At 59.3% G+C, this 16,291-nt stretch overlaps 1 protein-coding gene across 2 annotated transcripts; it reads right to left on the minus strand.

Annotated features, from left to right (window-relative positions):
* Window positions 1–1,958: 1,958 nt before the first annotated feature.
* Window positions 1,959–10,264, minus strand: KCNJ12 (potassium inwardly-rectifying channel, subfamily J, member 12). 2 transcript variants are annotated; one of them, XM_008583272.1, is made up of 2 exons: window positions 10,141–10,264; window positions 1,959–3,748 (listed from the first exon to the last, which is right to left on the minus strand). In XM_008583272.1, the coding sequence occupies exon 2, from the start codon at window positions 3,690–3,692 to the stop codon at window positions 2,391–2,393; it is 1,302 nt and encodes a 433-aa protein (XP_008581494.1). In that variant the 5' UTR covers window positions 3,693–3,748; window positions 10,141–10,264; the 3' UTR covers window positions 1,959–2,390. The 2 variants fall into 2 exon arrangements, with proteins under 2 accessions (XP_008581494.1, XP_008581493.1); XM_008583271.1 differs by lacking the exon at window positions 10,141–10,264 and adding an exon at window positions 5,933–6,182 and having other exon boundaries at window positions 1,973–3,748.
* Between the last annotated feature and the right edge of the window lie 6,027 nt (window positions 10,265–16,291).

Consider the following 16,291-nt stretch of genomic DNA (forward strand, 5'->3'; position numbering starts at 1 on the left):
TAAATAAATGCAGGGAAAGGGAAAAAGAGGGCAGAAGAGCTTGAAAACGCAGCCTCTGCCTGCCTTTGGCGAGATGAAAGGCGGCTCGGGGCTGCTCTCCCGCGGGGGCTGGGCCTGGACCAGCGGCATGGGCCTGGGAAGAGGGCAGGCCTGACAGTGAGGGCACCAGGCCATCAAGATGGCCAGGGAGCAAGCATTGGGGCACCTGGGGGCCCTGGGCTCCTCCCTGGGTGGGAGAATAGAAGTCTAGCCCACCAGGCCCTGCAAGAGCAGGGCAGGGCAGGGGCCCCTCTGCCAGCACCGAGTGACCAGGGGCCACCCCCATCCCTCCCCATCCCTCAGCCTGCCAATTTTGGTGGTGGGTAAGAACCAAGCACTCCCATGCCAACTCCACCCCAGGCTCCCAGGGCTAAGGCTGAGAGAGCCAGGCAGGCTTTGGGGCTGGGGGCCAGGCCCAGGAGCCGGAAGGATGTGAGGCCCTTCCAGCAGATCCTGAGAGGAAAGAGGCTGAATCTTCTAGGCCAGAAATTGGGCTGGAGTCTGGGACTACGACGGGGTGTCTGGAGCCAGGCCTACCTCAGGGTATGGGGGCTGGGGAGTCTCTGGGCCCCTGCTCCTGCCGTCTTGCAGGGAACTAATAGCCTCTGTCTACATCATGGTCCCTGGTCCTCAGGACCAGGTCTCCAGCTGCCACGAGGGAAAGAGGAAGAGAGAAGTCAGGAGTCCCCACCCCGGGCCCCCAGCCTCTCCTGCTTCCCCCCAACCCCCACCCGATGCACAACCTGGCACGTCCCCTTCGCTGCTCTCTGCCTCAGTTTCCCCACTTGGTGTCTTCTGGTTCTGAGCTGTCTTGGAGACACAGGCTTTCTAACCACTGCCTTCTTGGGGGGCCTGGTCCAGAGAGGAGAAGGCTTGCCAGCAGCCCTGGGGAAGTCTGTACTCCATCCCAGGGCCTGGCCCCTGCCAGCTGCCAAGAACGAGACAGGGCAGCAGAGCCAATGGCCAGTGACAGCAAGAGGGCCCCAAACCTCTTCCTGACAAGAGTGTCACAATGCCTTGACTGGAGGTGGGCAGAAGAGGCCCCTGAAGCCTGAGCAGGAATTCTCTGTTCTGTGGCCAATGTCTCAATTCAGCTCTGAGTGAGTGTGACACTTCCCAGATCTAAGTTGATGGGAGGGGTGACAATTCCTCTCCTTTCTTAAGATCTTTCCTCTGCCACTCAGTAGCAGGCCACGGAGCCTGGCTGTGCCTGATCTGGGCTCACCTGTACTGCCCCAGGTGTGGAGGGCTGTGTGCCAGGTGAGCCCAGCTTTGCCACCTTCCCAAAGCAGAGGGGCGGGCAGGGCGAGTCCAATAAAAACAGGAACCCAGAGTCTCTAAGGCACGACTCACGCTGTGGGCCCAGTGGGGCTGGGGGCTGATCTGCTTCCCTTAGTCTGGGAACCCGACCTCCCTTCCCAAGGAGCCATCCACTCCCGACTGCCCCTCACTGTGGAAGGGCGGAGGCCACCGGGCAGGAACGGAGAGAGAAGCAAAACATGGGAATCAGGGTGGCGGGGGAGGGAACCCTCAACAGCATGTCCCATACCCAGCCCTGAGATGCACCTCTAGGGTACAAAGTCAAACTCAGAAAGCTCAAATTGGTTTCTTCCCATCCCCCACCCTCACCCAGTGACATAAGGAAGTTTTTATTATACTCATTAACATGGTTTTGGGTTTTCTATCACAAAGAGGACCTAATTTGCCCGGGAGCATGAGGAACTGCACGTGGAGCACAGCCCTTGCCCAGGGGGGTCGTGGGCCCAGCACACACAGGGGGAGGGGCCAGTCCCACCTTGGGGAACCTTCCGGAGCCTCTGTCGGCTGTTCACATCATGGTATACCCATGGAATTCTAATTGTCCTTCCCCCCACCTATGAATTAAAAAAATTTTTTCAACTGCATGTTAATTATTATTATTTTTTTTGTAAACAGTCTCACCCAAGCTAAGGTTGAGAAAGCTGAAACCCGGAGTTTCTCCCCAAGTTAAAAACCAGTGCGGTGCACTGCAGCCTGCCAGCCTTTGACTGCAGAGGCTGGGCCCACTTTTGAGCCATTCCTGGGCAGGCTGCAGCTCTATCTTCATGCAGAAGCCCCTGGCTCCTGTGGCCTGGCCCCCCCGGGAGGCCACCTCCCTGCCCCTGTGCCTGGGGCTGGGGGCTGCTGACTCTGGCCGCCCATTCTCCCGCCAACTTTCTGAGGCCACTGCGAAGAAATGTAAAACAACTAAAACGCTACTGAGTCTGCAACCCAGGGCACCTGGCCCGTTCTGCTCAGGCCCAGGGCCCCTGAGGGACACCGGGGCCTCTCCCTGGCGGGGGGGTGGATGCTGCTTCTAGGCCAGCGGTGGCTCAGATCTCCGACTCCCGTCTGTAGGGCCGCTGCTCCAGGGCACCACCACCAGCCTGGAGTCTGTCAAAGTCATGCCTGGCCTGGGGGCTGAGGCCCTCCCGGCTGCAGCCATCCTGGTCCCCGTCTGCCTCGTCCTCCTCGTCGCGGCTCAGGAAGGCCAGCTCGTTCTCATAGCAGAAGGAGTTGGCACTGGGCAGCAGGAACTTGTTCTCGACCAGGTCCTTGGCACTGCAGCGGGGCGTGGAGGGCACCTCGTAGGTCTTGTGGAAGTGCGAGTAGTCGATCTTGTACTGGTTCTTTTCCTCAAAGAGCACAGGCTCAAAACGGTGGCCCCACAGGATCTCGTTGGCCAGGTAGGAGCTGCGGGCCTGGGTGGTCATGGCCGTGGCCTCCACCATGCCCTCCAGGATGACCACGATCTCAAAGTCGTCCGTCTCCAAGTCCTGCCGGCTGATGCCAAACAGCGGGCTGGCCTCGTCGATCTCATGCAGGATGGTGATGGGCGACACCAGGAAGATGCGGTCCAGGCCCTTGTCGAAGCCCACGTCGATGTCAATCTGGTCCAGCGGGATGTATTCACCCTCCTCCGTGACCCGGGGCTTGATGAGCTGGGCCCGCACATGGGCCTCCACGATGTGGCTCTTGCGCAGGTTGCCCACTCGCCACATGAGGCAGAGCTTGCCGTCGCGCAGTGCCACCACGGCGTTGTGGCTGAACAGCAGCGTCTGTGCCCGCTTCTTGGGCCGGGCCATCTTGGCCATGATGGCGCCAATCATGAAGGAGTCAATGATGCAGCCCACGATGGACTGCGCCACCACCATGAAGACAGCCACCGGGCACTCTTCCGTCACGCAGCGCAGCCCATAGCCGATGGTGGTCTGCGTCTCGATGGAGAAGAGGAAGGCCGCCATGAAGCCGTGCACCTGCATCACGCATGGGGTGCGGCCACGGCCCTCGGCCGGCTCCAGGTCGCCATGAGCAACGGCGATGACCCAGAAGATGATGCCGAACAGCAGCCAGGAGGCCAGGAAGGCCAGCGAGAAGATGAGCAGCATGTAGCGCCAGCGGATGTCCACGCACGTGGTGAACATGTCGGCCAGGTAGCGCTGCGACTTCTCGTCCATGTTGGCAAACTCAATGTTGCACTGGCCGTTCTTCTTGACGAAGCGGTTGCGGCACCTGCGCCTCGTGTGCACCCTGCCGTTGCCAAAGCCGTTGGCACCCGACATGGTGACCAGGTGCAGCCCGTCCTCCTCCGACGACACGATGCTGTAGGGGTTGGCCCGGCTGGCCGCGGTCATCCCGGGGCTGGGGGGGCCTCGGCTCGCCCCCAGGCTGGCTCCAGGAGTGGGGGTTCCTGCAACACAGAAAAGGGTGGTCTGGCTGAGCAGGGGGCACCAGCTCATTCCTCGCCCCCACCCTGGGGCCACGGATGAGGCTGGCAGACGCTTTGACCCTAAGTCACCCACAGCCAAGGTCCTGGGCTTCCCTCCCGCCCTGTGCCAGCTCCTCACCCCACCTTCTCAGCTGGGAAAACAGCCTCTCCAGCCTCCCAGTAACTCCAGCCAAAACCCTTGGATTCATCTCAACTCACTCCCACACCCAGGGCTCTGCTTCCAAACTCTATTTAGGGTCCAACCCCTTCTCCCACCTTCAAGGCCTCAGTCCCTGTCATCACCCACCTGGACCAGTGTGGGGGACACAGTGCCAGCCTCCCTGCCTCTGCCCGGCCCCCAGTCCCTGCAGCAGCCACAGGATCCATCCCTCCTCTGCTCAGCGCCACGGTCCTCCCCGGGCTATGCAGGATCTGCACGGGCAGAGCCCCGTGACCCCTCGGACCTCACCCCCAGCCTCCCCCTCGCTGGCTCTGCGGCAGCCACGGCCAAGAGCTGTTCCTCGAACCTGCCCTGGATGCCCTCCTCCAGACGACCTCCCGCAGCCTCGCCTCCTTTGGGCCTTGGCCCCAACGCCACCGTCTCCAGAGGCCTCCTTGTGCCCAGGAAGATTGCATTCCCCTCCCCCGCCATAACACCGTGCACAGGCTCCTCGGCAGAACAGCGAGGGCAGGAGGAGCAATAGACGCAGCAGGCCTTGCACTTGCTCACCCCACCTGAGCCCACCAACTCCCCGGGGGGCAAGGAGCTCTCCATGGTGCTCCCCGCTTTCTTACCCCCCTGCCCTAGAGCAGGGTCTGCCACCCCCATCTTTCCCCCCTCTGCCCTTTTGCACACATGGCCCAAGCTGGATCCTGCCTGCCCTCCTGTTGATTGCACACCTGCCCACAGCACCCACTCGGGGTGTGCACCTGGCTCCATGCCTGCTTTCTCCTTGTCTCCAGTGGCAGTAAGGAGGCAGCCCTAGGGCCACCACCCTGGTGCATGGGGAGGGCTCAGAAGTGTCACCTGTTCCCATCACCACCTTCAGCCCACTCGGGGTGTGCACCTGGCTCCAGGGCCAGCCTGCTACACCCACACTCAGGCACACTGGGTCACCCCAGAGCAGCACCCCACAGCACCCACCCACAACCAGCCAAAACAAACCCTGCTCTCACGACCGGCGGCCCATGTCCACCCAGGACAAACAGGCTGTGGCTGCCCCTCCCCCCTGCTCCACAGGCTCCATGCCAGCCTGTCGGTGCCAGGCTGAGGCATCAGTGAGTGGGGGCCCTGGCCCTGTGGCCACTGATGCCATCTGGACTTCAGCCTGTCTCGGCTGAGCTGGGCTGGAAGGAGGGGCAGATGTGGGGCCTGCTGGTGTGGATGGGGTACTGAGAAGTTAGACACACTGCTCCCCACCCATGGGGAGACCTGGCACCCTCAGTCCCCACACAATCACACCAGGAGCTCAGAACTAGACAGAGCCTCAGGACCCTCGAGCGCCGGCTGCCACTCTCCCTGGAAGACACTAAGGCCCCCCAGGAGAAGGGCCCACTGTGGCTGAGTGGGCCAGGCACTGTGTGGAGCTGTCTTCAAATCCTTTGGGCCCTCTAGGGAAGGCCAGGCCATCCTGTTTCTCAGACAAAGACCTGGAGGCTCAGACACCAGACGTGAATTGCCCAAGTCCACAGGCAGAAGGTGGCAATGCTGGGATTCAGCCTCACTAGCCAGGACCTCAGAGGGGCATGGCCTCTAAGCTCTGCTCCAAACACCTGGAAGACAGTTGAGGCTGGAGGGTGAGCAGCCAGGCTGTGCAGCACTCCCACGGTCTGTGTCAGTGGCAGGGGCTACTGGGGCTCCAGAGCCTGGCAGGTATAAGATGCTCACAGCTACGGCTTCCTGGGAGACCCGCAGGGAGAGCAGGCAAGGTTCTGCCCCCACAGGGGCCAGACACATTGGCAAATGCTCTCAAGTCACCCTCTCACAACCCAAGGAGGTCGCTACCACATTGCACCTTGACTCCCCTCAAGCCACACAGCCACTAAGCAGGAGAGCAGAGATTCAAACCACTTCTGTCTAACACAAGGTCCTGCCATGGGATCTTGGGGGGACACCTTTCCTCACTCTGCCATCCTCCCCATGGCTGCTCCAGCTGACCACCTCACCATGGGTCTGAGGAGCTGAGGCCTGAGGCCGTAATGGTCGACGCTGCTTCTGCCTGGGCCAGGAGGCAGGGAGCCGGCGGCGGTGCAGACCCCAGGGACTGTGCTGGGAAGATGGCTCAGCCCCAGATTTCTGGGCCCTCCAGCGGGAGGTGGCCAGGGTCGGGACACTCAGACGCCGGTGGGTGTCCGCCAGATCCCAGGGGGCAGGTTTGTGTGGCCTGGGGGCCTTGAGGGATGTCCAGCGGGTCATGGCTGCTCCAGCTCATGCTCTGAGCAGCTCGAGGCCTGCAGGGAACAGAATCGAAAGAATCAAAGGCCAGGGAGCCCAGCCTGGCACACTACCCCTGGTAAGGGTGTGCAGTGGCTCCTGGCATCTCTGCCAGGGCTGGGCATGTGGGACCCACCCAGACAGGGTCACGCAGGCCTGGGAACCCCCGCTTCTGTTGATGTTCCTCCTAAAACCACACAGAGAAAATCAACAAGGTCAAGTTCACACCCCGCTCCCCCATTTCTCAGAGCCAGAAAGTGACTAGGAGCAAAGCCACTTGTCCAAAGTCACCCAGAAACGAAGGAGCAGAAACAGAGTTGGAGCCCAGAGTGTCAGTCCTAGGCCTCTCGTGGCCCCACTCTGCTGTGAGCGTGTGTGAGTGTGTGTGCGTGTGTGTGCGTGTGTAAGACAGAGAGAGAGCCACTAACCGCTAGGGGTGTGGAGAGCCCCTCACCACGCACTTGGTGGATACAGCACCACAAAGAAAGACTCGGAAGAGGAAGCACAAGTGCAGACCCTAGCACCACGAACTTGCCAAACACTCTGACACTCCTGTACAGACACAGGTGTGGCAAGAAGGTTGCACAACTGTGCAGTCTTTAAGGATTCAATTTAAGAAATACAGTATGATATCCTAACCAGGGATACGCAGGCCTGTCTGGCTCTTGCCCAAAGGGGCACATACAGTGAAATCGGGTAAGAAACGGGATTAGAGCATTTGTTTTGCTGGAAAGGCCATAGCAAGCAAGGAAGCCGGCTCCCCATTTTATAGATGGAAGGAAGAAGCGAGGCCGCCAGAGAAAGAGAGACTTGTCCCAGGTCACAAAGCAATTCGTGGGCCAGGAGGAGATGCTGGAGACATCAGTTAGCCCAACCTCTGCAGAGGCCCAGGCTGGCCAGCGGGGGCCCCAGCTTCGCAGGGAGGGGAAGAAGAGACTTGTCCCAGGTCACAAAGCAATTCGTGGGCCAGGAGGAGATGCTGGAGACATCAGTTAGGCCCAACCTCTGCAGAGGCCCAGGCTGGCCAGCGGGGGCCCCAGCTTCGCAGGGAGGGGAAGGGAGAGAGGCATACGCTACCTGAGCTAGACAAGGAGATTTCAACTCCAGAGCAGGGGCGCGGTGAGCCCCACTGGCCGGGAACGGGCAGCACAGGCCCAGCAGACTCCCGAGGGTGGTGGTGCCGATGCCAGCCCTGCCGCCTTGCAAGCCACTTTCCTGCCAGCCACAGCACCTACAGGTGCAGCCTCCTGGCATCCAGCACGCTCAGAGAACCAGAGCACCAGCCAGGGCCTGGGCTGGGAGCTTTAGAGAGAACGCCAGGCGGCAGCTGCCACATGACCCAAGGGTGGGGCCCAAGAGTCACCGGGAGGTGCCTCCGGATGGAGCAGGACACCCCATGCCCAGCCCCCTAAGGCTCTGGGCACCTTAGGTTTCAGTGACATCCGGGAGGAGACCAGGGCAAGTCCTGGGCCCACATTCCCAGATGCCAAGAAAACTCTGACTAAAAGGGACAGTGGAGAGGGCCACACTGCCCCAGAGAAGATGCCAGCAGTCCCCCTCCCACAGGGGCCTTTCAGCTGGCGCTGAGACCCCTCAAGAAGTATGACATAGTAGTCAATATTTACCGAGTGCTCACTACCTGCCAGGTGCTGTTCTAAGAGCTCTAGTAAATTAGCTCATTTAATCCCCACAGTAATGCTGTAACCAACTATTATTCCTGTTTTCCAGATGAAGAAACAGGCTCAGAAAGACTGAGTCACTTGCTGAGGGTCACTCAGCCTTTAAGAAGTGGAGCTCCCAGTCTGGGAGGTGGGAGTGAAACCAACTGTGGGTGTGACACCGTATTCCAGTCTCGGTCCTCAAGGCCCCTGCCATCCGGTGCCTGCCAGGTGTCACCTACAAATTACCCCAAATTGGCATTCAAAAGCAGAGGTTTAAGGACCCTCACCAGCACTGACCCACAGCCATTCACTCTTGTTTGGAATGTCCAGGGATGGGGCACTTACTACCTCATGATGAAACCCCACCATTGGAAGACTCCTCAAAGACTACACAGTGTGGGGCCAGCGCAGGGCCAGCGTGTGGCCTGCGTGCACCGCTTCCTCTAGCCGGTGCCCAGGGCAGACAGCACTAATCAATAACAGAACTCTTTCCTGCTGCAACCGGGGACAGCCTCAGAATCTTTCCCAGTCCAGTCATGAGAGCTTGAAAACCCAATCCTTACTTTGCAGATGGTGAAACCAAGGCTTGAAGAGGGCTCCTTTGCCCATTCACACAGGAAGTGTGAGGCAGGGCCAGGCTGGAGGGAACAGGGTCGTCTTTTGTGCCCAGCCCTGCCCAGCGTGCAGGGCCCCAGCAAGGCCCAGCTAGAGTACAGGACAGTGAGCAGGGGCACTCCCTGCGGGGACACAGCCGAGAATGTGCTGGGCATGCGGGGGACCGCAGGGAAGCTGAGGCTGGCTTGTGAGAACACTGGCGGGGAGGGGAGACAAAAGAGTCAGCGGGTGGCATTTCTCACCATCTGGGAAGAAGCCAAGGCTCTCTCGTGGCCAACCACCTTTCCAAGCCAAACTCCCCCTGCCAGATGCTCAGACAGCCTCTGCCACCACCCTCACCCATGGCCTGCAAACATTTGGGGTCAATGCAATGCAGGCTTTTTGTGCCAAGCTCACGCTAGGCCTGAGGACAGAAACAGCGTCGATTCGTCAGTATGTGCCAGGTTGGGGGGTGGTCCTTGCTCCACTTGTATCCCACTTGCCCCCATCCCAACAACCAACTCCAGTGTCTTTTTCCTCAAAGCCCCCTCTGGCCACTGGAGTGCACTCTACCCTTGCAGGGGCCAGGCCAGGGAGTAATGCCACCGGGAGCAGCCTTTAGTCAGTGACTGATGGCAGCAGGTGGATAAACTCCCAGCAAGCTGCCCTCAGATGGGCTGACTCTGAGGGGTGTGTCCTTTACTGTCCCCTGGCTTGCCCATCTGGATGGAGCCCGGCTGTCCCTGGCAGTAACCGTATGAACGACACGGCCTCTGTGGCTTCCCCTCCTTCCCTGTCTCACTTCCTCACTCCCCTCTAGGACTCCCTGGGTCCACCTCCCACTAAATCACTTGCACTGGAACCTTTGTCTCCTGGGCCTTCCTCATGGGGCCCCAAGTGGCTTCTCCACAGTGAAGGATCCTGAACCCCAGCCTCCCCTCCCGGAGGCCCCCCAAGACACGTGGCCCACACAGCTCCTCCTCTTCTCTGACATCTCCTCCCGTCCCCCGTCCCCCTCTCTTTCCTCGCATTCCTCCCCCATCTCCTCCCCCCACAGGAAGCCCTTCTGGATTCTGGCAGAGGAGGCACCCAGGAAGCACTCCCTGACCCATGAAAGGATGCAGGAATCAGCCGCAGAAGAGAGGGATGGATGAGGAGGTGGCTGGAACAATGAATGGGCAGCCAGACCTGTGTCCAGGCGGGTGGTCAAGCAGGTGCATGGACAAACCGTGCTGACAGATGGTGGATGGATGGACGGGGTGGCCGTAGAGATGGACGGGTTAGGTGGGTGGAGGAGCGGGTGGATGGCTTAGTGAGTGGCCGAATGGATGGGACAGGTCAGTGGGTGAATGGGTGGATGGACGGAAGGACGGACAGACGGATGGATGGACGGGCAGGTGAGCGAATGGTTGAGAGATGAGTGAATACATGGATGGAAAGACGGGAAAGACAGCTGGACAGGTGGGCAGGTAGGTGAGTGGATAGATAGGTAAGTGGATGGCAGGTGGATGGAGGCGATGTTTGGAGCTACGGGATGGACAGTGGGTGAACGAGAGGTCACACAGAGGTGGGGGAGGGGTGGGGGCGGGAGAACGGATCGATGAGGGAGGGGGTAGATGCACAGGGCAGTGCTTGTGGCATGGATGACTAGACGGATAGGTGCACATCAGTAACTTCAATCTTACCTCTTGAATTCTATCTCCTAAGTAATGGTGCTGAGCGGGCAAGTGACTGTCTTCAAGGCTGAATTAGCAGCGGCTGCCATTTCCCAGGCACCAGCTGAGGGGGGTCCGGTCACTAGAAGATCCTAAAGTTAACAGAGCAAAGCCAAGTTACTGCAGACGGTGCTGCTCTCCTCGGAGGGGCTCAAAAGTCACTTTTCCACGTGAACCCACATCTCTGCTCACTTCCCCCAGAGCCCCACGGGAGGTGGGGGGCCTCCAGCCTGCATCTCTGACGTGCATGCCTCCACAGTGCTCCAGCCCTGTCCAAAACAACCAGCCAGAACCAGAGAAGGGTAGAAGAAGACGGGTCTTCAGAGAAAATTACAGCTGGCAGTTATTGAGTGCCTACTGTATGCCAAACACTGTGTCCGCACAGCCCCATGAGGGTGGAACGATTGCTGTTCCCATTTGAGAGAGGTCGGTAACGTGGTAATTCTCCTAGGGTCACAAAGGAACTCGGTCCCCACCCTGTGCTCCTAGCCACCACCTGCAGAGCCTTCCTCATGCCAGCCCTAGGGTCAGCTGTGGACAGCTGGGTGGATGGGTGTGGATGGATGGGTGAGGGGAGGGATGGGTGGGTGGGTGGACTGATGGATGGAGGGATGGATGGATAGAGGGATGGAGGGATGGAGGGATGGATGAGTGATTGGGTGGAGGGATGGCTGGGTGGGTGGATGGATGGAGGGATGGAGGGATGGATGGGTGATTGGGTGGAGGGATGGAGGGATGGATGGGTGATTGGGAGGAGGGATGGATGGAGGGATGGAGGGATGGAGGGATGGATGGGTGGGTGGATGGAGGGAGGGATGGAGGGATGGAGGGATGGATGGGTGATTGGGTGGAGGGATGGGTGGATGGTGGATGGTGAATGGGTGGATGATGGGTGGGTGGGTGCGATGCAGATGGGTGAGTATGTGCATGGATGGATGAGGTGTTTGTCTGAGTGGGGCAGATGCATAGACAGATGCGTGAGTGGGCACGTGGGTAACCATAAAGAAGGGAGTACATCAGTAACTTGCCAGAGACTTTCCCTGGGCATAAACACATCCTACACAGTCCCTGCAATCCCCGAGACTCGATTTTCCCGTCTGTCCAAGGGGCCCCATGCCTTCCTTTCCAGACTGCCGTGAGGGTGAGGGGAGAGGATGGAAGGAAGGGGCTCTGGGAAGCTCCTGAGGCACCGCCTGTGACGCTGCTCACCGTCCCATATCCCAGCCGCTGAGTGCACGGGGCTCCGCCCTTTCCAAGGTTACAGCCAAGCTGGTTTGTCACACTGGCTTTTCTGGCTGGGATGAGTCATCCCCATATCATAAGCCTCCTGCAGCAGGCAACAGTGGTTTAGAGGAGCACAGACCTGGATTCCAATCCCAGATCTGCCCCTCACAAGCTGTGCGACCTTGGGAGAGTCACTTCCTCTCTCTGAGCCTCTGTTCCTCTGTAAGGCGATGGCCTGGCTGGTCTCTAGTGGCCCTTCTGTCCCTCTTCACTCTCCAGCTTTCCACCTCAAGGCCTCCCAGAGCTCAGCCCCTGCTCCCCCATCCCTCATCACTCCCTGAGCAGCTACCACGGGCCTGCACTGGGACTCTGTCAGGCCCTTTCACTCTCAACACGGATGGAGAAATTGAGGCTCAGGGAGGTTCCATCACAGACCAATGTCACACGCCGGAAACCTCCATGGCAGGGACTTCACCCAGGTCTCTGGCCTCATGCCCTTCCCCTTGAGTGAGCCCACTCTGTGCCTGCCCCTGTGTGCTCAGCAACCAACTTCTGTTATTCCAACCCTCACGGCCCCACCTTGAAAGAGGGATGATCCTCCCCACTGGACAGATGGGGAAACTGAGGCTGGGAGAGGTCAAGTCACTTGCCCCTGATCGCCTGGAGCTGGAACCCTCAGCGGTAAAGGTGGGACGTTGCCACAAGGGAATGGGAAGTCAAAGAAGGCTCAAGAGAAGGGGCGGAGGTGAGAGGCGTGGACAGCCTGCCCCTGCCCACTTTCTGTTGGTCGCCTGGCCTGCCCCAGGTTCTCTCAACCTCGCTCTTGACTCCATTTCCTGGAAGGGGCTTTCCCTAGATCCACAAATCCAGCTGGATTTGTTCTCACCTATGAGGGAGGCAAAATTAGCTCCACTCTACACAGGGGGAAACTGAGGTTTGGAGCAGAAAAGTGACTTGCCCAAGGTCACAGAGACAGTGAGCGGCCGCCTGGAGATAACCCAGGTCTCTGGATGCCCTCCTCAGGGGCCCCCTGCCCCCCCACAGTGGCCACAGCAGCCCCTCCAGGTTCATCCGTCACTTTCCTGGGTGAGGTCCCAGAGGCCAGGTGTGTGGGGGCAGCGCTTCCACGTGACAGAGGGGCCCAGACAGGCAAGACTGGTCCACAGTCCCCAGCCAGCGAGGGCAGGGCCTGGAGCCTCCCCCAGTGCCAAACCTGTTGGCCAAGGCTGGGGCTGACACCGCCTGGGGACAGAGCATAGCACTTCCCCTTCCTGAGACTCAGCTTCCTCCTCCAAAACATGGGGCTGTGACACCTGCCTGGCCTCCCAGCGGATGTGCCCGTGAAATTGAATGTGGGGACAGGAGGGACGGGCCAGTCATGGGGTCTGGCACCGCGGGGCTCGGGGAGGGAGCGGCTTCACTGTCCATGGCTGCCCCACCTGAGGGCCTGCCGCCTCCAGCCCCATCTGCGAAACAGGGAGGCCCCACAAGTCCAAGCCCTGCCCCAGCATCTGGCACGCAGCAGGCACACAGAAGGGCAGATCCTCCCCAGTGTCCTCTGGGACAGGGGGCTTCAGCCGGCATGTGCGTGACCCTCCCTACTGGATGTCCTCAGAAGCCACCCCAGCCGGCCATGACCACGACAAGCACAAGCTCTGCAGGGCCTGGGACATGCCTGGCTCAGTAAGTGCAGGCTGCAGGAACCGCGCGAGCAACCACGACCCCTCAGGCCCCTCGTGCTCTGTAGCCTGGAGATGGGGCCGGAATTTGGACCCCAGGGACAGGATGCATTGAGTGGCCAGGAAGGGCAGACATCCACTCGGTGAGCCCGAGGTGAGGCCAGGGCAAGAGGTTCTGGCCCCACCAGGTGGACAACAGTCATACTAGACACCAGGGAATGTTTCCCATGGTATTTTTATCTTGAGAACATCCTTTGCAGAGGGTGGGGCCAGGAGGGACACAGGGTGTTCTTGGCCCCAGTCCCCCGGGAGCAGCAGAGGACAGAGGCCAATCGTGAGGGTGGCCACTATAGACACTGCCCTATCCCTGGGCCTCAGTGAGACCCCAGAGCAGGGGGATCTGGAGTGTACTGGGGGCTTCATGGGGCTCCCAGTTCTGCTCCAACTTGCTATGTGACCTAGAGCAGGTCTCTGTCCCTCTCTGGGCCTCCCTCTTGTAGTCCACCTTTCTTAAGGGTCTGCTCAATGCCAGGCTTAGCGCTGGGGGCCAGGGACCTGAAGAGGAACCAGGGGTGCCTGCCTTCATGGGGTGCCCTGCCCAGCAGGGCAGACGGCGCAGCATTCAGCAGTCATACTGTGGCTGGATCAGAGCCACACCAGAGCCCTTGGAGCCCAGGCTGGGTGTGTACCCCAGTGGTGGGGAGGGGGGCCTCCCGGGGGAGAGCTGGCAAGCCCGGGAGTGAGCAGCGAGTGGGAGCAGAGAGCCCAGCCTAAGACCAACCGCAACAAGGTGGAGGAGCCAAGAGCAGCACCCTGGGGTGTCGTGAAGGGCACTCAGAGTCCCGCAGTCCTGCAGATCCCAGCTCTGCTCCTCACACACTGGGCCTTGGGCAAGGCTCTCCCGCCTCTGAGCTTCCCTGTTCTCGTCTGCAAACCAGAGGCTGACCTGGACGGCCCGGCTGGCTGCTCCAGAGGCCCTACGAGCCCCAACATTCCAGGATCCTAGGGATTTGGGGCATGGGTTGGGGTGTGGAGAGAAAGGTGGAGACATGCCCTTGTCATCCTAATAATAGGGAAGGTGAGCACGTACTGAGTGCCTAATGTGTGCAGTCAGTGGGGCCAAGGCACCACATTGACATATGGAGAAACTGAGGCCCGGAGAGACTTCGGATGTTGTATTAACAAGGTTGGACTTGATCCCAAGGGTAATGTGGATCCCAAGGTCCAGAACAAGGTTTAAAAGTACAGAGTCCTGAAGCAGTATGGACCGGATTCAAATTCTGTCTCCGTCCCTTCCTGTGTGGCCTTGGGCAAGTCACGTAACCTTTCTGAACCCCCCTTTTCTCACCTGTAAAGTGGGACTAATAACAGTACCTATCTCCTGGGGTTGTTATGGGGTTTCAATGAGTTAATACATGGAGGCTGCCCAGCTAGAAACCTCCCGTCCCCCACGTACCCCTCTGACCACAGCTCTGAGCCCCTGCCTCACTCAGGAGAGAGGTCACAGGCCCCGTTCCTCGGCTGGACCCTATTCCAGGCAGGAAGGAAGCCCAGGGAGGGGAGCACAGGCACCATGGCTTCTGTTATTCTCACAGCTGAAGTTTTCCAAGCTTCAACCTAATTCAGCCTCAGACATTTCCTGAGCGCCCAGCATGCACACAAGAGAGCAAGGACCCAAGATAAAGAAGTGAGAAGCAGCCCGAGACCAGAAAGACCATCGAAGGAAAGGCTGGAAAACTTCCCAATATAAAAATATTTATGATGTTGTTTATCAAAACCTATCATGAGTAAAATAAAAGGTAAAAGATAAATATTGTTATACAAAGGATTGATGTACTTAATATATAAAGAGTTCTTATAAATCAACAAGAAGAAAATGACAAAGTAGAAATGAGCAGAGGGCTAGGGCTGGGCTGCCCACTGAGGTCTCAGTGAGCAACGTCTCTGGCACGTCCACACCTCAGAGCCTTGGCATGGGCTGGCTCCTCACTATGGAATGCTTTTTTCTGCCTTTCAGAACTCAGTGCATCCTTAAGTTCAAAAGATGCCTCCTCTGTGAAGCTTTCGTATATTTCCCTGGGTTCCCTTCTGCTCCACCCAAGTGGCTTCTGCTCATTGCATTAGAGAATGTTCCAGGTGGGACAGCCCAAGCATCTTTGACATCATCCTCCTTTCCAAGGAGGAAATGAGGCCCAGAGAGGAGCCATGCCCGAGGTCACCAGGTATGTCACCCAGATGTCCAACCTCTGGTCCCTATGTGCTCTAGCCACCAACTCCCCAGGGAGCCCTCAAGGCCCACCTTGCCCCCAGCAGGGAAAAGACCCCAGCTTGAGGGCTGCATTTCTTCATAATGGGCTGGGTGAACGTGAGGTCTGTCCAGGCAAGGGCTGGGCAGGATCAAGCCCTCAGCCCCCCAGTAACCTGACCAGTCTCTGCTGGGGAACAAGGCGACCATTGTTTTCTCAGCTTCCTTTTTTCCTCTCCTCATTTTGTAAATCTGGCCTTATTTCAGGATCAGAAAATTCCCTGGGAGGAACTGGGGACCCCTGAGGGCCCTGGGGTTCACCCTGGCAAGGGCAGGAGGCTGCACTCGGAGGTGAGGAGCCTGGGACAATAACAGGGTGGCCTCCAGGGCCTGGCAGTCTGTCCCAGGCCCCGACAGCTCAAAGCTAGGGACGCTGCCCAGACCCAGGAAGACCCTCGGCCCCCACCTACTACCCATAACCACACTTGCTCACTCAACAGGGGTCTACCGAGCCTCGGCCACATGCGGACCTCGTGCTCAGGGGTGAAACTGCAGTGGGGCAAGACAGACAGACAACATGCTGGGAAAAAAAGAACCTGAGTAATTCCAGAGACAGGTGGTGGCTATTCTAGAGGTCAGGGAAGACACCTCTGAGGAGGCGACGTCTGACCTGAGAGAAAGCAGGAACCGCAAGGAGACGGGGCATACCTGGACCTCCTGTGCCTCATCCGCCAGCAGTGGAGATGACCCACGTCCCAGAGACGGAGCTCAGGAAATGCCTCCTGGCCTCCCCTTGCCGCCTGTCAGCCCCGGCCCAGAGCCCCATCCTCCCCGCTCTCCCCCAAACTCCTAGGCATCCTCCAACGCCCACTTCTAAGCCCCACCCTTGTGCTCCCCTCTGTCGTGGACCAGACCACGCTGGGTGCTATTTCCTGTCCCTCTGAGTCTCCCCCACCAGGCCAGGAGCCCCCTG

Source organism: Galeopterus variegatus, unplaced genomic scaffold (assembly GCF_000696425.1).
Source record: "Galeopterus variegatus unplaced genomic scaffold, G_variegatus-3.0.2 Scaffold2880, whole genome shotgun sequence".
Classification (NCBI taxonomy): domain Eukaryota; kingdom Metazoa; phylum Chordata; class Mammalia; order Dermoptera; family Cynocephalidae; genus Galeopterus; species Galeopterus variegatus.

Coding starts and splice junctions, on each gene's coding strand:
- KCNJ12 (XM_008583271.1), bottom strand. CDS start 6,182: ATGACCCGCTGGACATCCCTCAAGGCCCCCAGGCCACACAAACCTGCC. Junction 3,749..5,932: donor CTCAGCTCCTCAGACCCATG/GTGAGGTGGTCA, acceptor TCTGTGTTGCAG/GAACCCCCACTCCTGGAGCC.